General features: G+C 41.2%; 1 protein-coding gene across 3 annotated transcripts in view; it reads left to right on the top strand.

Moving 5' to 3' along the window:
* Positions 1-18,308, top strand: part of rev3l (REV3 like, DNA directed polymerase zeta catalytic subunit) — a 183,996-nt gene that overhangs the window by 66,494 nt on the left and 99,194 nt on the right. For all 3 annotated transcript variants that reach the window (XM_073055923.1, XM_073055925.1, XM_073055924.1), the window contains exons 2-4: positions 5,160-5,349; positions 9,114-9,188; positions 12,197-12,357. In XM_073055923.1, coding sequence (XP_072912024.1) covers positions 5,160-5,349; positions 9,114-9,188; positions 12,197-12,357 — 426 coding nt within the window. The remainder of the gene's footprint in view (positions 1-5,159; positions 5,350-9,113; positions 9,189-12,196; positions 12,358-18,308) is intronic.

The raw sequence follows: 18,308 nt of genomic DNA, 5'->3' as shown, positions 1-18,308 counted from the left end.
TTCATCCTGCAACAATATTTTCACAGTTTAGTAGTACTGCCAAGTGAGAATGTAGGAATTGTATTCAATGTGAGATTTGTATATAGATCAGAATTCTGACGTTATGTACTTGTTTTTTCCTCTATACTTAGATTCTCACTAATTAGTTTTTGTTGGCATTTTATGGCAGCATTTATACATGGGTTTCTATTTTGAGCCAAAAACATTTGTAGCATTTTGGCAGTCTACTTCAGTAAGCTAAGTGGTATTGATTATGATTTGTACCAGTCCGTGACACTGTGCCACACGTTGGCTTACACTATGCCAATGTAAGGCAATAATGAGAGCACATTTGCAGTGCCGTGCAGAGAATTGGTTTCTTTACCAAAGGAAGGATGTTAATGCATTGAAAACAGTTCAGATTTACTGAATTAGTTCCTGAATGGGTGTTTTGTGAGGAAATGTTGGATGGGCCAGGGTTTGTGGTGTTGGAATTTAAAAGGGAATGACAGGAGACTACTTTGAAGTTTATAAGTGTAACTCTCACTTCGGCTAGTGGCTTAATATAGGGGTGTGATAGCTCCTGGCCCGGCCAAACTTAAGAAATCTCATTTGGGTGGATGCTGCACAATTAGTACCCGGAAATAACAAACAGTACACAATATGCCATTAAATGATTGAGCTTTATAATTCTTACTTTGACTATATGGTTAGTAAAGAAAACAAAAAAAAGGTAAAAGGGCCCATTCTCATAAAACAGTCTTTTGCGCAATGTTGGAGCTCACTGATAAGCCGGTCGTCCACCATCGACCTCCTCCGATTGTCGCTGACCTTCGGACCCTCACAGCAAGTCCACTCCGTCCGGCGGTCTACCAACTCTCTCCATTAGCATCGTCTCTCCTCATCTCTCCCCAGCAAAAGACCACGAAAATCTCTCTTTCACACTCAAAAGAAAGAACAACATTTCTCTCATTGGATAGCCCCAGCATTCCAACCCCCATTATCTCCAGTCATAACCCAAATATTGCTGCTACAGAGAAACCATTATATTAGCAGTGAAACTTTACAGCATGTTACATAAGATTCTTGGCGGAGTGGCTAAACAGGATGGATGGAAAGATGTTGTTTCCTCTAGGCTGAGGGGTCTCAACCTTGGGTTCCAAGGATCCCTTTGTTAGGGGTCCATGGCATTGAAAAGGTTGGGAACCCCCTTTCTAGGTCAATCTAGAATTAAGGCCCGGTGTTATAAATAAATGTTCCCCTTGAGGATTGTGAGTTTTTCAAAGAACAAAGGTTGCTTATCTGTACCAAGCTCATTGGTGATGTTGGGACAGGGATAAACATTGACTGGGATGCAAAGGATCTTTAAGTAAAGATTATTATCATGATACCATATCTCTAATGGCTCTCTGTCTCCTCACATACTTTGATTCACCATTGTTTAAAATTCAGCTCAGCATGGCGGTATCATCTGCAGTCATGTAGATGGAATTAAAGCAGAATCTGGCCACACAATCATTTGTAGGAAGTAAAGTGTGGGACAAAGGATGCAGCCTTGTGAGGCACCTGTGTTGAGGATAATCATGGTGGAGGTGTTGCAGCCTTTCCTTACTAGTGGTCTTTTGGTCAGGAGGTTAAGGATCCAGGTTTAAAGGTGATGCTGAGTTTCAGTCCTAGGGGTTTGAAAAATTTGCTCGGAATTATAGTATTGAAGGCAGAGCTATAGGCCTTTACTGTCCAGGTGCTCTAGAAGTAAGGGTAGGACCAGGGAGATGGCACCTGCTTTAGGGTTGTCCTCTTCAGTATACAGTCCTCAGCATACTTGCTGCTGAAGTCAGTAATAGTCATGACGTGCTCATTTTGGCTGGTTACTGAGTCAGAATAAAGTATTACAGTTGCAGAGAAAGTGCAGGCAGACAATAAAGTGCAAGGTCATGATGTATCTTGTTGAAGTCAAGAGTCCACCTGAACATACAAGGGGAATCGTTTAATAGTCTTATAACAGCAGGGTATAAGCTGTCCTTTAGCCTGCTGTTAAGTGTTTTCGGGCTTTGGTCTCCTCTGTCTGAAGGGAGGGGATGAGAGAATGTCTGGGTGGGTGGTGTCTTTGATTACAATGGCTGCTTTTCCAAGGAACAGGAAATGTAGACATTTGATGGAGGGGAGGCAGGTTTCTGTGATGTGTTGAACCTTGGCTATAACTCTGTAGTTTCTTGCACTCTTAGGCAGAGCAGTTGCTTTACCAAACAGTGACGCTTTCTCTGATGCATCTATAAAATTTGAAGGTCAGTGGAGCATGGCAAATTTCTCTATCCTGAGGAATTAGAGGCTCTGGTGTGCTTTCTAGGTTGTATTTGGATTAGAACACAGTGGGGTTGATGGGTGGAACCAAGAGAATTTCTGTGATGAAACCAGGAGGTAGGTAGGATTAAACTGCTTTCCCTGTGCAATGTACTGTTCGTTGCATAATCTGTGTACGAGTTTGACTATACAGAGAGGGGAAAAAAGTAGAAAAAATGGCAGACAAAATTGTCCAGTTATTCAAACAGAAACAAAGAATTAGTTACTTAAAGCTGAAAAATATCGATATTGAGTCATGCAGGGAGGATGAGCTGTTGCTCCATGAGTTTGTGTTGAATCTCATTGTAACAGAGATAAGAGCAGGAGTGGTATGGTGAATTAAAATGGCAGACGGCCAGGAGCTCGGGGTTGCCCCTGCACACACAGTAGCAGCTCCGTAAGGTGACCACTGCATTTGTATTTGGTTTCTGTAGTGACGAGAAGGCCACATTGTGAACACTGATTGGAAGAAGTGCAAGTGAATCACTGCTTCATCTGCAAAATCTACTTGGGTGAAATGGAGTCGAGAGGTTTCAGAATGCTGGAATCTGACTTAACAATCGGCTGGGGGGGCGCAGAAAGGGTGCTGCTTTCCTGGTGCAGAGTTTTGACCTAGAACATCAACATTTCCTTTCCTTCCACAGATTTTGCTTATAAGATTGTTTAGGTCCTTGGAAGGTAGGATGGACAGAGGTGAAAGGAGGAGTACCATCTGTCCTTTAGTTGCATAAAAATGTCCTGAAGAAGGGTGTCATCCTGAAACATTGACTGTTTGTTTATTTCTGTAGATGCTGCCTGACGAGTTCATCCAGCATTTTATATGTGGATAAAAATGTGCCTTGTGAGGGGTGAGGCAGAAGAGTGGTCTGAGGATTTTCAAAGGGAAAAAATCCCTTTACAATGCTGAAAAGGTCGGAATCGAAAATGTGTGTCTTGTAGCGAAATCTTGTTGGAATTAGTGGAAATTGCAAAGGTTGATCCACTTAATGCAGAAGCTTGTGGAGTGGATGTTAAGGAACAGTGGAACTCTGTTCTGTAAAGGAAGAGAATGGGTGAGAGTAGAAGCAATAAAGGGCCCTGGCTTCTGTTTGTGGCCTCTGGCATGATTATAACTTGTCCCCAAAACAATTTTGAGAAACAGTAACTCGTCTTCCATCTGCAGGACTTGATATCAAATTCACCACCTTTAGATAACCTATTCTTTCTTGTTTGCCATTCTATTTTTTCTTTACTAATTTTTTGTATAATCTGCAGATTTAGAGTGTCATTATAAAGATCATACAATTTAGCAATAAGTTACACAGAGAAGCTTAGGTTGCCTAAACTGCCCTATTATTTCACTTGATCAGAGAAATTTCTCTTGTTCTATTCATCATTCTCCCCATCTTCTCTAAGTAGGCTAATTTGTTTTTCCTGTTGACTTTTTCCAGCATTTTTTGTTTTTATGACAGTGGATGTAATTGGATTGACTTTATTTCTTACATCCTTCACATGAAGAGTAAAAATCTTTACGTTACAGGATCTCTATCTAAATGTGCAATGTGCAATCATAGTAATTTATAATAGTTTATAAATGGAACAGTCAATGTAATATAGAGTACACTCAAATCAGCATGAGTTCATCAGTCTGATGGCCTGGTGGAAGAAGCTGTCCCAGAGCCTGTTGGTCATGGCTTTTATGCTGCGGTACTATTTTCCAGATGGTAGCAGCTTGAATAGATTGTGGTTGGGGTGACTTGAGTCCCCAATGATTCTATGGGCCCTTTTTACACACTTGTCCTTGTAATTGTCCTGAATCATGGGAAGTTCACAACTACAGATGCGCTGGGCTGTCCGCACCACTCTGCAGAGTCCTGCGATTAAGGGAGGTACAATTCCCATACCAGGCAGTGATGCAGCCAGTCAGGATGCTCTCAATTGTGCCCCTGTAGAAAGTTCTTAGGATTTGGGGGCCCATACCAAACTTCCTCAACCATCTGAGGTGAAAGAGGCACTGTTGTGCCTTTTTCACCGCATAGCTGGTGTGTACAGACCATGTGAGATCCTCAGTGATGTGGATGCTGAGGAACTTAAAGCTGTTTACCCTCTCAACCCTAGATCCATTTATGTCAATAGGGGTTAGCCCATCTCCATTCCTCCTGTAATCCACAATCAGCTCCTTTGCTTTTGTGACATTGAGGGAGAAGTGGGTTTCTTGACACCACTTTGTCAGAGAGATGACTTCTTCCCTGTAGGCCACCTCATTATTATTTGAGATGAGGCCAATCACTGTAGTGTTGACAAATTTAATTAGCAGATTAGAGCTGTGGCTGGCAATACAGTCATGGGTATACAGGGAGTACAGAAGAGGACTCAGTACGCAGCCGAGGAGCTCCTGTATTGAGAGTCAGAGGGTTGGAGGTGAGGGAGCCCACTCTTACAACCTCCTGGCGATCTGACAGGAAGTCCAGGATCCAGCTGCACAAGGCAGGGTCAAGGCTGAGGTCTGCAGATTTGAATGTGACTAATGGATTATTAAACAATTAAAGCAAAATGCACTTTACTTTAGCTCAATACAATGAATATTCGGGCTTTTGTCCCCTTTCCCTTCTAGTCCTGATGATGCGCCTCAGCCTGAAACGTCAACTGTTACTCCCCTCCATAGACGCCTCCTGACTTGCTGAGGTCCTCCAGCATTTTGTGTGTTTTTCTTGGTGAATGTATTGATGTTTCATGTTGATATACTGTATTGTGCCAAAAGATATTTGAGTGCTGAGCATAATTTATTTTCCACTAGGATTCAGATAGAATTTTGTATTTTAATTACAATTTGCCATGTATTCCGTTTCCTCTGTTCTTAGGTCAGAAGACTTGTCTCCATTTGCATGGCACGTTTCCATACTTTTATGTTCCATATGATGGCTGTGGACAACAACCAGAACGGCATCTTCGTCAGTTGGCTTTCAGTATCGACCGAGCACTGAATGTGTCTTTGGGCAATCCTTCTTCTGTGGTCCAGCATGTATTCAGGGTGTCACTTGTATCTGGGATGTAAGTAGTTATTGATCTTTAACAGAGGGTTTTGTGAAATGTGAATCTTGAATGCTCAGGAATGCTTATATCTTAAAGTAGGTACTTCTCTGAGCCTTTGTAATGAAATTCTGCCTGTATTTCTAAATTTCAAATTTCTAAGCAATAGTGTATATGCAAATTATGCAGGTCATATGCTAGTCCAAAGAGCAGTGTACAAGCGGTTTAGGGTAGGCAGATGTGCTTTTTGTGGTACCATATGTTTGTAGTGTGTTACAAAGTATTGACAATCATTTCTTGCTGAAGAACAAGGCTGGAGGTAAGTTTTAAAGTCAGAAATTAACTCAAGGGTGTAGATATAACTGTGGGGGATGCACATAAGGAAATGTTTACAAGGCAGTTTTAAATAAATTAAGACCACTACTATCTTGGAAAATAAGATTCTGATTACCACCTCCAGATAGCAACAAATATTTCAGCTTTTGTCAGATTCCAATTCATTCAATTGTCTTAAAATAAGTCGACTGAAATAAGTATTTAAAACTTCTGAAAAGTGTGTGGGCACTGAACAAAAGGAGGTGGTACTGTGAAAGGCGTCAAAAGCTTAATTGGGGGTGCTTTCTTTTTAATGAGGAGGTGGAGTAGTAGAGAAATTTCCATTGTAGGATTTAGACTGGTGAAAGCTGTTGTCATTGGTGGGCGTGGGTCAAGGAGGATGTGTAGGAGAGGCTAATCTGAGCTCAGGTGGTGAGGGTTGGCGAGCTCAATGTTGGTGCTGATCATAAGGAGCAGACCGATAATGGAATAGGATTTGGGCAGCAGTTTTATGAATTAGTTTGTGGGCAAAGGTTGATAATGAAGAGAAACTTGTAATACAAGAAAGAATTTGGATTTGTCTACAATTGCAACTTTAAAATATCCTAAGTTCCGACATTGCAGTCATGGTGCTATTTATGATGAGAAATTTTGCTATATGGCTTAAACCAATTCTGCTCCAGGTGATGGTATTCTATCTGAGGCTAAAAATGTTTCATGTCAGTGACTTGCCCAGCAGTTAACAACCTGGCCAGTGTAGCACTTTGATGCTGAAATGACATATTAGCCCTTATCACTTGCAGAGGGGCTGTTTCTGCCTGAGAGCTGGGAGGTGATGAAACATTTGCATTGTTGAAGTTCCAGACATGTCACTGATACGTTGCTGAGGCACTACAGTTCAACAGAGGTAGCAAAATGATTGGTGGGAGAAACCAACATCCATGTCAGCCTAAAAAAACTGCTTGAGGTGCTGAAGCAAGAAACATTCCAGGAGCAGATGTTGTTTTGGCTTTGATTTGATAGATAAGAGTGGGATTTATGAAAGATTATCCTGCTTGGTGGGGGGAGGGGGGGGTTAAAGAGGATCATATAGTTATCAAATAATGCAAAGAAGATGACCATTATAAGTCACCAGCCCAGAAGAAATGTAATCAATTGGTGCCTGAGAAGAAAAAGATGGATGGATTTAGCATTATAGAGAGGAAAGAGAAACCAGGTAATAGCTAGTGATGCTTATTTTGGATGGGGAATAGTAGCTAATGTGAGAACAGTGCTATAACATTGGGGCAAGCTAATTTTAAAATTGAAAATAATTCGGAAGCATTGTTTCAGGCAGAGGCTTGATATTGAACGTGTAGCTTAAATGGAATAAACTGAGAGTACAGGTGTGATGTATGTGAAAGAGCTGCATTTTATTATAGTTTATAAAGCTATTGTGACAGTCTCTGCTTTTGAAAGTCCCTGTTTGTGGGCTAACATATTTTAGTAATCGATCAAACAATTTCAAATGCTTTTGTCTTTGTGGTTAAGGTTGAAATTTAATTCTTCAGATACAAAGCAAGAAACTTTACATGTGATGTTTCATTCTGTATGGGCTAAAATTCCATTCAGTAATTGGTTTCTTATGTGATAAACCAAAATGTTCCATTTGCAATCTTAAATGGATTCTACTCAATTTTAAGCTGCAGTGCTTTGTAAAAGTATTCAGCCCCTAACCCCTTGTTCACATAAGGGATTTTGATCAATTTAACTGTGAATTTTTATTTGTGAATCACACGCTCCTTTTTCATAGTAGAACCCCAAAAATAACAAGGAAAATTGTAAAGCCTGAAAAACTGAAAACTTCAAAAACTGAAATGTCACAGCACAAAAGTATTCATCCACCTTTGCTCAGTACCTATTTGAGCCACCTCTCACAGCTATTACAGCCAGTAATCTTTTTGAGTAAGTCTCTGTTAACTTCTCATGACATGATGGAGCAAGATGCATCCCTTTTGTCCTTGCAAAATTGTTCAAGCTGTGCCAGGTTAATTGGGGAGCAGTGATGGACAGCAATCTTGAGGTCTTGCCGGAGATATTTGATCTGGTTAAGGTCAGGACTCTGGGCCATTCAAGGACATTAATTTTCTTCATTTGAAGCCACTTCATGGTTGATCTGGCATTGTACATTGGGTTGTCCCGCTGAAAGACCAACTTTCTCCACAGTTTAAACTTTCTGGCAGAGGCTAGCAGCCTTTTATCCAGGGTATCTTTGTATTTAGCCGTGTTCACCTTCAGCATTCAACACTGACCAGATTTCCAGTCCATGCTGCTGAATAGCATCCCATGATGCCACCTCCACCATACTTTACAGTAGGGATGGCGTTACTTGGCTGAGGCAGAGTATTAGATTTACACCACACATACCGCTAAAAAGTTCCTCTTTAGTCTCAACCGACCACAAGACCTCTTCCACATCTTCACAGTATCTTCTAAGTGATGCTTTGCAAAGTCTTTACAGGCAAGGTACGCGTTTTTAACCAGGGCTTCTTCCTTGCCACTATTTTATAAGAACTCTTTTAGTGCAAGGCTTTAGAGTTTGCAGAGTCATGAACTTCATCACCAGTTGCAGCCAGTGACTTCTGCAGCTCACCCAGAGTGACTGTGGGCATCACAGACTGTTTTACAAGTTCAGTTCTTTTTCAGTGACTAAGTTTAGAGGGGCAGCCTGAACTAGGGAGTGTGGCAGTGATTTCATCTTCCTTTCACTTTCACTATTTTACGATAGACTGAATTGAGCTCTGAGGTTATATCCAGTGCTTTTGAGGTTGTCTTGTGTCCTTTACCAGATTCGTGCTTTTCTGTTATTATTTTCCTGACATGTTCTTGTTCAACGCTCTTTCGTTTTCATTTTGGTCTGCAGAAAATCCATTGTATTGTTGGACCTTACAAAGAGAGGGTATTTATTTTTATGAATTCATTAAAGCCAAGTGATCCTCCAATTTTCTACATCAACAAATGGGATGAGTTGGTAAGGTGATACCTATGTTGCACCTGAGGAAAGTTAGCATAGTATTTACAAAGTGGATGAATACATTTTCAGCCTCTCAAATTTGGTTTTAAAATTTATAGTAAATTGTTGACATGTTCTAGAAGTTTTCTTTTGATTTGACATGATGCACAATGTTTTGTAGATTAGCTCAAAAAATCCTATTTCAATATTGAGCTAATCTACAAAACAGTGTGCATCATGTCAATAGTTGTGGGAGCTGAATACTTTTTCAGGGCACTTTATGTAATATATTCTGCAGGTTTAGAAGGCTATTTCATACTATATTAAAAGGTATGTTTTACTAATTAGATTATCTTCCTTATTCCATATGTTCCCATTTTCTATCTTTTTCTCTTTTCTCTCTGTAACCCATCAAGAAAATCTAGTGGTCATCATGTACATTTTGTGTAAAGTGATTATATGTATTGTTTTGATACAGGCCTTTCTATGGTTTCCATGAGAAAGAAATGCAGTTCATGAAGATTTATCTGTACAACCCTTTGATGGTTAAAAGGTACAGTGAAACAGTAAAATTTTAACTCAGTTTTTAGTATGTGAATTGAATTTCAGTTTTTATGAGCATATTAGCCTATTCTACAATGAGCCCAGTAACTCCCTTCCTTCTGAAGCCTGGTATTTTACTCACCACTTTAATATTTTTAAAAACTATGCTCTATTAATTCTATTTTATAACAAAATACCCCAATTTAAGAATTTAAAGCTTATAATGGAGTTGTTCCTTTTAGATATGATATATGCTTATATTTAATAATTAATGTCATTTATGTTTTTTTAAAGTAATTCTACCAAATGAACTTCCTAATTCTTGTTGGGAGATTGAGATTTGGCTTCTGATCAGGCTTGGACTTTTTTAAATTCATGAACCATATTGCAATATTTGGTTTTTAAAGACGTTTTGCATAATGTTTGAAAGGCTAAATTAATCTTTTTAATTCTGCTCGGTAATTTCTAATTACTGAGAATGTCGTGATTTGGAAAGGGGAATAGTTTCCTATATCATCTTGTGCAGAGTCCTAATGTGAAAGCAATCTACATGGTCTACAAAATCTTCGTCTGCCATGATCTTTATTTTAACATGTATGGGAAAGCCATTTTGTTTATTGACACTTGTTTTAAATTCCTGGCCATATCTTTTGTTTCCCATTCACTTAATATTTTGTTACAAATGTTAGGATTATTAGTCCTAAATATTCAAATGTAGGACTTGTGCAGAGTCCTGAGAACTTCTACTGATTACTTCTGTTTACTTTTATTTCATGTCCCTCAAAGTGAACAAAATATTCTGTTCTTTGATGTAGTAAGTCAAAGATTAACAGGAAGTTGTGTGAGATATTAAAATATGTCACTGATCAAAGTAATATATTTTAATGAGAATTTTGAGGTAATATTAGTGGATAAGCAGAGATTTAAGAAATGTTTGAAGTCTTTGCTTAGTTCTACTTAGAGATAAAGGTGCCAGTGATAAGCCAGAGTATGAAAATACACAGCAATGGATTAATACTGAGATCGTGGGTACAAATGTTCAAGATTTTTTAAGAGTGACCAGAGATAGATTATCTTGAGGAACTCCAGAAATACTGAAGCTGTGGTAAAGGATTGTAGATTTCTTTGAACTGTTAGGCAAAAGTAGAATGAGGTATGAATCTGTCAGTGATTGAATAAATGAAGTGCTATCGAAAAATGGCTTTGCTAGCTGCCAATGCTTGTAGCAGATGGATAAGGGTGAAGACTGCCAGTGTGCCAAAGTCACAGGTACTAAAGCCGGGAGTCTTAATAGGTGAGGAATGTGGTATTGAGGGATCTGAATGTGTTGAGAGCTTTTAGTGACTGATTTGAGGTAAGCGGGCGCTTGGTGAAAGAAGTGTCTGCAGAGGGAAATTTTGAACCTTTACAGATAATGCTGTGGCAGTGGGAGCAGCAGCAGTAGGTTCAACTGGTCATGATGGGATATATACGAAGGGAACTAAGTGAAAGCATTGGATGCTGGAAAATTATATGGAGAGCGGTCAAAGATTTCAGGCAGATAGAAAAACCTTGCTTTAAGGCAATGATGAGCCATGATTAGCGAGGGTTAAATAGCGATGCAGAAAAGATGACCTCTAATTTTAGATGGACTACATTTGTATAATTTGTGGGAGTCCAGTAAGTTTTGTTGGCAGGTTTGCCCGTCTTGGATCAAATCTTTATCTTTAATTTAATAAAAGAACCTTGGTTCTCTAGTTTAACCTCATTAATCAAACCTCCATTCTTATTTTTTTCTGTACCCTGACCTTTTTTATATTTTTAATTAATATACCCAGAACATCCTTAGTGATATCTGTAGCAATTTTAATCAATGCACTCACAGTCCTTTAAATTTCTCGACTTATTGTAAAATTCATCTTCAGTTATGATTTTTTTCCTTGGGTAAGAATTGATATGAAAGAGAATCGCAGAAAGTGAGAATATTCAAAAGTACCTAGAAATATAGAGCTTACAGAACCAAGGCTAACATCATATTAGTTAATGCTGCAAATGAAACCAGTGGGTGATGACTTTACAACCAGTCCAGTTCAGTGATGAGTTTATTTGCCACCCTTGTTTTGAAGATCTTGTGCAAATGAGTGTGAGGTACCTCTCGCACATTGTGAGAGTTTGCTACATCAGGTGCACAACTATCTATTCGGTTGTGGCTGTACAAATTTGATAAGTTGGTACTTTAAGTAATGTGTAAAATTGTCAATGACCAGGCAAACACCATCTATGTTGAATTGAATTGACTTTATTACTAACATCCTTCTTGTATATGAGGAGTAAAAATCTTTACGCTATGTCTCCATCTAAATGTGCAATTTATAGTAACTTATTATAAATAGTATGTACAACAGGACAGTCAGTATAACATAGAAATAACATTGTGTCAGCATGAATTAAGCACTCTGATGGCCTGGTGGAAGAAGCTGTCCCAGAGCCTGTTGATCCTGGCTTTTATACTGTGGTACCATTTCTCGGACGGTAGCAGCTAGGACAGTTTGCAGTTGGGGTGACTTGAGTCCCCAATGATCTTTCACACACCTGTCTTTGTAAATGTCCTGAATAGTGGGAAGCTCACACCTACACGTGCTGAGCTGTCCGCACCACTCTCTGCAGAGTCCTGCGATTGAGGGAAGTACAGTTCCCATACCAGGCAGTGATGCAGCCAGTCAGGATGCTCTCAATTGTGCCCCTGTAGAAAGTTCTTGGCATTTAGGGGGCCCATATCAAACTACTTCAACTGTCTGAGGCCTTCTTCACCACATAGCTGGTATGTGAGACCACGTGAGATCTTCTGTATTTTTGTGTTATTTTTAAGTTGATGGGAATTGAATAAAAGTGTTTGTGATTACATTGATGTACACTGGTTATATGAAGGATTCAGTATTTATAAGAAGTGAGATGCAGTAAAACTTGCAGTATTGGAATTCTAAATGCATGTTGATCTGCTTTCAATTAAAATTGGTGATTTTTTTTTTTGCTTCTTAGAGTCTGTGAGTTGTTGCAAGGAGGAGCTGTTATGAATAAATCCTACCAGCCCTATGAAGCTCATTTACCCTACCTCCTGCAACTCTTCATTGACCATAATCTGTATGGAATGAATTTTATTCATCTTGCTGCAGTCAAATTCAGAAGAACTAGAAGGAAGAGTAAGTTGTGATAGCATTTACAAAAGTGCTTGAAAATAAGAATGGGAGATTTTAAAACACAATAAATGAGATTGATTAATTTGGGTAGTTCTGAATAACATACTTCCCCTTGAAAGGGAAAGTATGGTCCTGGGGCCCTTGTTTATTAAAATTATTGGAAACATCCTTTTACAGATTTTGAGTGTGCAAGTGTATGAGACACAGCATACTCTGGTGAAAGCTACAAAGTCGTTTCTGCACTGATCTGGTTCAGTTAGATTTGAGATTAAAAACAAATTGCTGGAAATATTCGCCAGGTAATTTGGGAGCAAGACAAAGTTAACATTTTAGTTTGATAACTATTCCGGAAAAAAACTGATAAAACTCCAACTTAAATCATCCTTTAATTAGGGATGGGGCAGGTGAAGAGTGCAAAGGCTTAACAAATTTAGGGTGAAGACAGGGTGTCTAGTATAAGTAGTGGTGATGACATTTAAGAGAGCAGTAAAGACTTATTGCAGGCAGTTATTTGACAACAATGAATAAACTGCAGTCAATCAGATAGTTATTATTCCCTCAAGGTTCCAAGCAGGGATGCCCTGGTAGACCCAATCTTTACACATTGAGCATTGAATTTTCCACTTCCCTGTAAACCTGCACCAACTCAACTTTCTTCTTATGATTCCAGCAGGTCATCTGGCACACAGACTTCTTTACAACACTCCTCTTTCTCTCCCCCCCTCTCCCCACAGGTCTCTGTTTCCCAGTTCCTCCCACCTGGTTCCACCTTTTACCCATACTGCTATCCTTTCCCTTCCTCTTGCTGATCTCTTGTCCAGCATTTCTGCCTTATCTGGTGACTTTAATTTTCCCAGTATTGACTGGGATTTATTTAGTGCTGGAAACTTAGATGGAGCAGAAGTTGGGTGCATCCAGGAAGAGTTTTGACACATTGAGCAACTTATCTAATCAGGAAACGGGCCATACTAGACTTTGTTGGGAAATGAGCCTGGTCAGGTGATCAGAATTTAAATGAGAAAACATTGTGGGGACTGATAGTTATGGATAAGACTAGACCTTGGAGCAAAGTGCGAAGATGGGGAAAAGCCAATTACAACGTTAGCAGGAGTAGTCAAGAGTGAGCCACTGGGTAAGTCCATATCTGAGATGGGAGATGTTCAAAGGGCAGCTGGTCATAATTCAGGAGAAACATCTTTATGGAATAAAGATAAAGATGATAAATTTCAGGAATCTTGGATAGTGAGAGATTTTGCAAGTTTAATTGAAAAGGAAGCAGGCATAAGGATCAGTAGGCTGAATTTGGAGGCTAAAATAAACAGGAGAGAACCTTAAAAGGGAAGAACTCTTGTCCTTGGTGAGTAGGATTAAAGAGAATCCTGAGTCATTTTGTAGATGTGTTTTAAAAACACAAAGGTGACTATTGAGAGGGTAGGGCCACTCTGAGATAAAGAAGACAATTTATGCATGGAGCCAGAGGAAGTGGTTAGGAACTAACAGATATTTTGCATCAGTGTTCACCAAGGAGGTCATGAAGGATGATGATCAAGATGGAGTTTTCTGATGATGTTGTATTGGGGCTCTTGAAGAGCATTAAGGTGGATAAGTGCTGAAGGTCTGATTTATCCCAAGTTATTGAGGGAGTCATAAAGGTAAATGAGGAGATTGCTGGGTCCTTAGTCAAGATTGGTTTATACTCTTTTGCCACAGGCAACGTCCCAGAGAGCTAGAAAAATACCTGTGTTGTTGTTCTGTTTCAGCAGTAGAAACAAGCCAGGAAACTAGGCTGGTGAGCTTTGCATCAGTGGTTGGGAAATTATTGGTGAAGATTTTTGGTGATAGTATTTATTTGCATTTGGAATAGTATAGACTCATTAGGGATCATCAGCATGGCTTTTTACAGGGGAGATCGTGCCTTACAAACTTGAGTTTTGAGGAGGTGACAAAATTAATTGACAAGGGCAGGGCAGTGGATGTTATATACATGGACTTAAGTAATGCTTTAAACATGATCTATTATGACTGGCCAATTCAGAAGATTGAGACACATGGAATCCATGGAGATTTGGTAGATTAGATTGAAGCAGGTGTGAGGCATTTACAGGAAGGGAATGGAGGAGTTATTTGGATAACATCATGTTCGACACAGACACAGCAGGTGAATGACCTCTTCCTACGCTGTGGTGTTCTGTGTTCCATTCATCGCTTTACTTTGTTATCATATTCCATAATCTGCAGTCATTTGATATCTCTACGTATGACCTCTTATCACCACCCCTCCCGTCCATACCTGGCACCATTTGTCCACTGACTGCTCCTCATCCTTATCTACTTATTGCTTGCCAGCTCCTGTCTCACCCCTCCTGCTCTGTATTTGCTATCTCCCCTTTGCAATCTTATCAATCTTGATGCAGGGTCTCGATCCCAAAAGATACCTTTGCCTCCAACCTGATTCATTGAGTTGCTTCAGCAGCTAGTTCTTTTGCTCCAAATCCCAGTATCTACATTCTGAGGAGAAAATCTGCAGATGCTGGAAATCCAAGGCAACACACACAAAATGCTGGAGGAACTCAGCAGGTCAGGCAGCATCGATGGAAAAGAGTACAGTCAAAGTTTTGGGCCGAGACCCTTCATCAAGACTGGGGGGGAGAAAAGATGAGAAGACAGAGAAGATTGGGGGGGGGGGGGGAAGGGATGAAGTAGTACAAGGTGATAGGTGAAACTAGGAGAGGGGGAGGGGTGAAGAGAAGACTGGGAAGTTGATTGGTGAAAGAGATCAGGGGCTGGAAAAGGGGGAATCTGATAGGAGAGGATAAAAGACCTTCAGAAATGGAAGAAAGGGAAGGGAGAGGAGCACCAGAGGGAGAGATACAAAGATAAGGTGAGAGAACAAAATGGTGAAGGGGAGGGGGGGGGGGGAGCAGCAATTACCGGAAGTTTGAGAAATCGATGTTCATACTATCAGGTTGGAGGCTACTCAGATGAAATATAAGATGTTGCTCCTCCAACCTGAGTGTGGCCTCATCACGGCAGTAGAGGAGGCCATGGACAGACATGTCTGCATTGTCTTGGGTCTCAATTTTTTTGAGCCTGTTCTTGTCACTTCAGTAGTGGTAGATTTGTCATGTATACTGTCTATGCCTTAGAACATAGAGTAGTATAGCACAGGAACAGTCTGTCCACCTCACAAAGTTGCACTGAACTAATTAAACGAAAAACTGAACCAATCCCTTCTTTGAAATCATGGAGTGCACATGATAAACCTGGTTTCCATTTTGAGGGTAATCTCTATAAATAGGTGTTTAAACAACACACACAAAATGCTGGTGGAACACAGCAGGCCAGGCAGCATCTATAGGGAGAAGCACTGTCGACGTTTTGGGCCAAAACCCTTCATCAAGACTAACTGAAAGGAGAGATACTAAGAGATTTGAAAGTAGTGGGGGGAGGGGGAAATGCGAAATGATCTGGAAAGGTGATTGGCAAAAGTGATACAGAGCTGGAGAAGGGAAAGGATCATGGGACGGGAGGCCTCGGGAGAAAGAAAGGAGGAGGGGGGAGCACCAGAGGGAGATGGAGAACAGGCAGGGTGATGGGCAGAGAGAGAGGAAAAAACAAACAAACAACTAAATATGTCAGGGATGGGGTAAGAAGGGGAGGAGGGGCATTAACGGAAGTTAGAGAAGTCAATGTTCGTGCCATCAGGTTGGAGGCTATCCAGCCGGTATATAAGGTGTTGTTCCTCCATCCTGAGTGTGGATTTGTCTTGACAGTAGAGGAGGACATGGATAGACAAATTAGAATGGGAATGGGACGTGGAATTAAAATGTGTGGCCACTGGGAGATCCTGCTTTCTCTGGCGGACCGAGCGTAGGTGTTCAGCGAAGCGGTCTCCCAGTCTGCGTCGGGTCTCACCAATATATAAAAGGCCACACTGGGAGCACCGGATGCAGTATACCACACCAGCCGACTCACAGGTGAAGTGTCGCCTCACCTGGAAGGACTGTCTGGAGCCCTGAATGGTGGTGAGGGAGGACGTGTAAGGGCAGGTGTGGCACTTGTTCCGCTTACAAGGATAAGTGCCAGGAGGGAGATCGGTGGGAAGGGATGGGGGGGGGACGAATGGACAAGGGAGTGGCGTAGGGAGCGATCCCTGCGGAAAGCAGAAAGAGGAAGGGAGGGAACGATGTGCTTGGTTAGTGGGATCCCGTTGGAGGTGGCGGAAGTTACGGAGAATTGTACGTTGGACCTGGAGGCTGGTGGGGTGGTAGGTAAGGACAAGGGGAACCCAATCCCGAGTGAGGTGTCAGGCAGATGGGGTGAGGGCAGATGTGTGGGAAATGGGAGAGATGCGTTTGAGAGCAGAGTTGATGGTGGAAGAAAGGAAGCCCCTTTGTTTAAAAAAAGGAAGACATCTCCTTCGTCCTAGAATGAAAAGCCTCATCCTGAGAGCAGATGTGGCGGAGACAGAGGAATTGTGAGAAGGGGATAGCATTTTTGCAAGAGACAGGGTGGGAAGAGGAATAGTCCAGGTAGCTGTGAGAGTCTGTAGGCTTATAGTAGATATCAGTAGATAAGCCGTCTCCAGAGATGGAGACAGAAAGATCAAGAAAGGGGAGGGAGGTGTCGGAAATGGACCAGGTAAATTTGAGGGCAGGGTGAAAGTTGGAGGCAAAGTTAATGAAGTCGACGAGCTCAGCATGTGTGCAGGAGGCAGCACCAATGCAGTCGTCGATGTAGCGAAGGAAAAGAGGGGGATGGATACCAGTATAGCCTTGGAACATGGACTGTTCCACAAAGCCAACAAAAAGGCAGGCATAACTGGGACCCATGCGGGTGCCCATGGCTACACCCTTGGTTTGGAGGAAATGGGAGGAGCCAAAGGAGAAGTTATTGAGAGTAAGAGCTAATTCCACTAGACGGAGGAGAGTGATGGTAGAGGGGAATTGGTTAGGTCTGGAATCCAAAAAGAAGCGAAGAGCTTTGAGACCGTCCGGGTGGGGAATGGAGGTATATAGGGACTGGACGTCCATGGTGAAAATAAGGCGGTGGGGGCCAGGGAACTTAAAATCATTGAAAAAATTCAAAGTGTGAGAAGTGTCATGAACATAGGTGGGAAGAGATTGAACAAGGGGGGATAAGACAGTGTCAAGGTATGCAGAAATGAGTTCGGTGGGGCAGGAGCAAGCTGAGACAATAGGTCTACCTGGACAGGCAGGTTTGTGGATCTTGGGTAGGAGGTAGAAACGGGAAGTGCGGGGTGTGGGAACTATGAGGTTGGTGGCAGTGGATGGGAGATCCCCAGAGCTGATAAGGTTGGTGATGGTATAGGAGACAATGGCCTGGTGCTCCTTAGTGGGGTCATGATCAAAGGGTAAATAAGAGGAGGTATCAGAGAGTTGTCGCTGTGCCTCGGCCAGGTAGAGGTTAGTACGCCAGACAACAACAGCTCCCTAATATATATATTATATAATTTTTTAAAATAAAAATAGGTGTTTAATCTCAGCACTTTTTTCCTAAGTTAGCTTGCCCTCAATATTCAACATGATGCCCATCTAAAACACCACACTGAAACTTTGGCACTGTAGTTTTTCCTCATGAGCAGGTTCCTAGAGGAAAAAGCCACTGTTATTTTGCTGTCAAAATTATGTCACTAATGTGCTAACAGAAAATATCGGGTACTTGTGGAAAAACGTATCAGTGTTACCGATAGAGAAGTTCCCTTTATTCCATCCACTGTCTTCACCATCTCTGTTAACCAGACCAACCTGCTTCCCCTTCTCCCAGTTCTGATGCAAGACCTCAGATTTGAAACATCAGCTGTTCCTCTTCTTATAAATAGTGCCTTACCTGGTGAGTGCATCCAGAATTTCCTCATTTTACTTTGGAACATCGGTAGAATGGGCTGCAGAGTAGGAATACACTCCTTTTTTGATTACCTGTGATTAGTTTTA

This window comes from Hemitrygon akajei, chromosome 9, assembly GCF_048418815.1.
Source record: "Hemitrygon akajei chromosome 9, sHemAka1.3, whole genome shotgun sequence".
NCBI classification, from domain to species: Eukaryota; Metazoa; Chordata; class Chondrichthyes; order Myliobatiformes; family Dasyatidae; genus Hemitrygon; species Hemitrygon akajei.
Note: the sequence above shows the minus strand (reverse complement) of the source record. Positions and strands in the feature narration are given on the sequence as shown.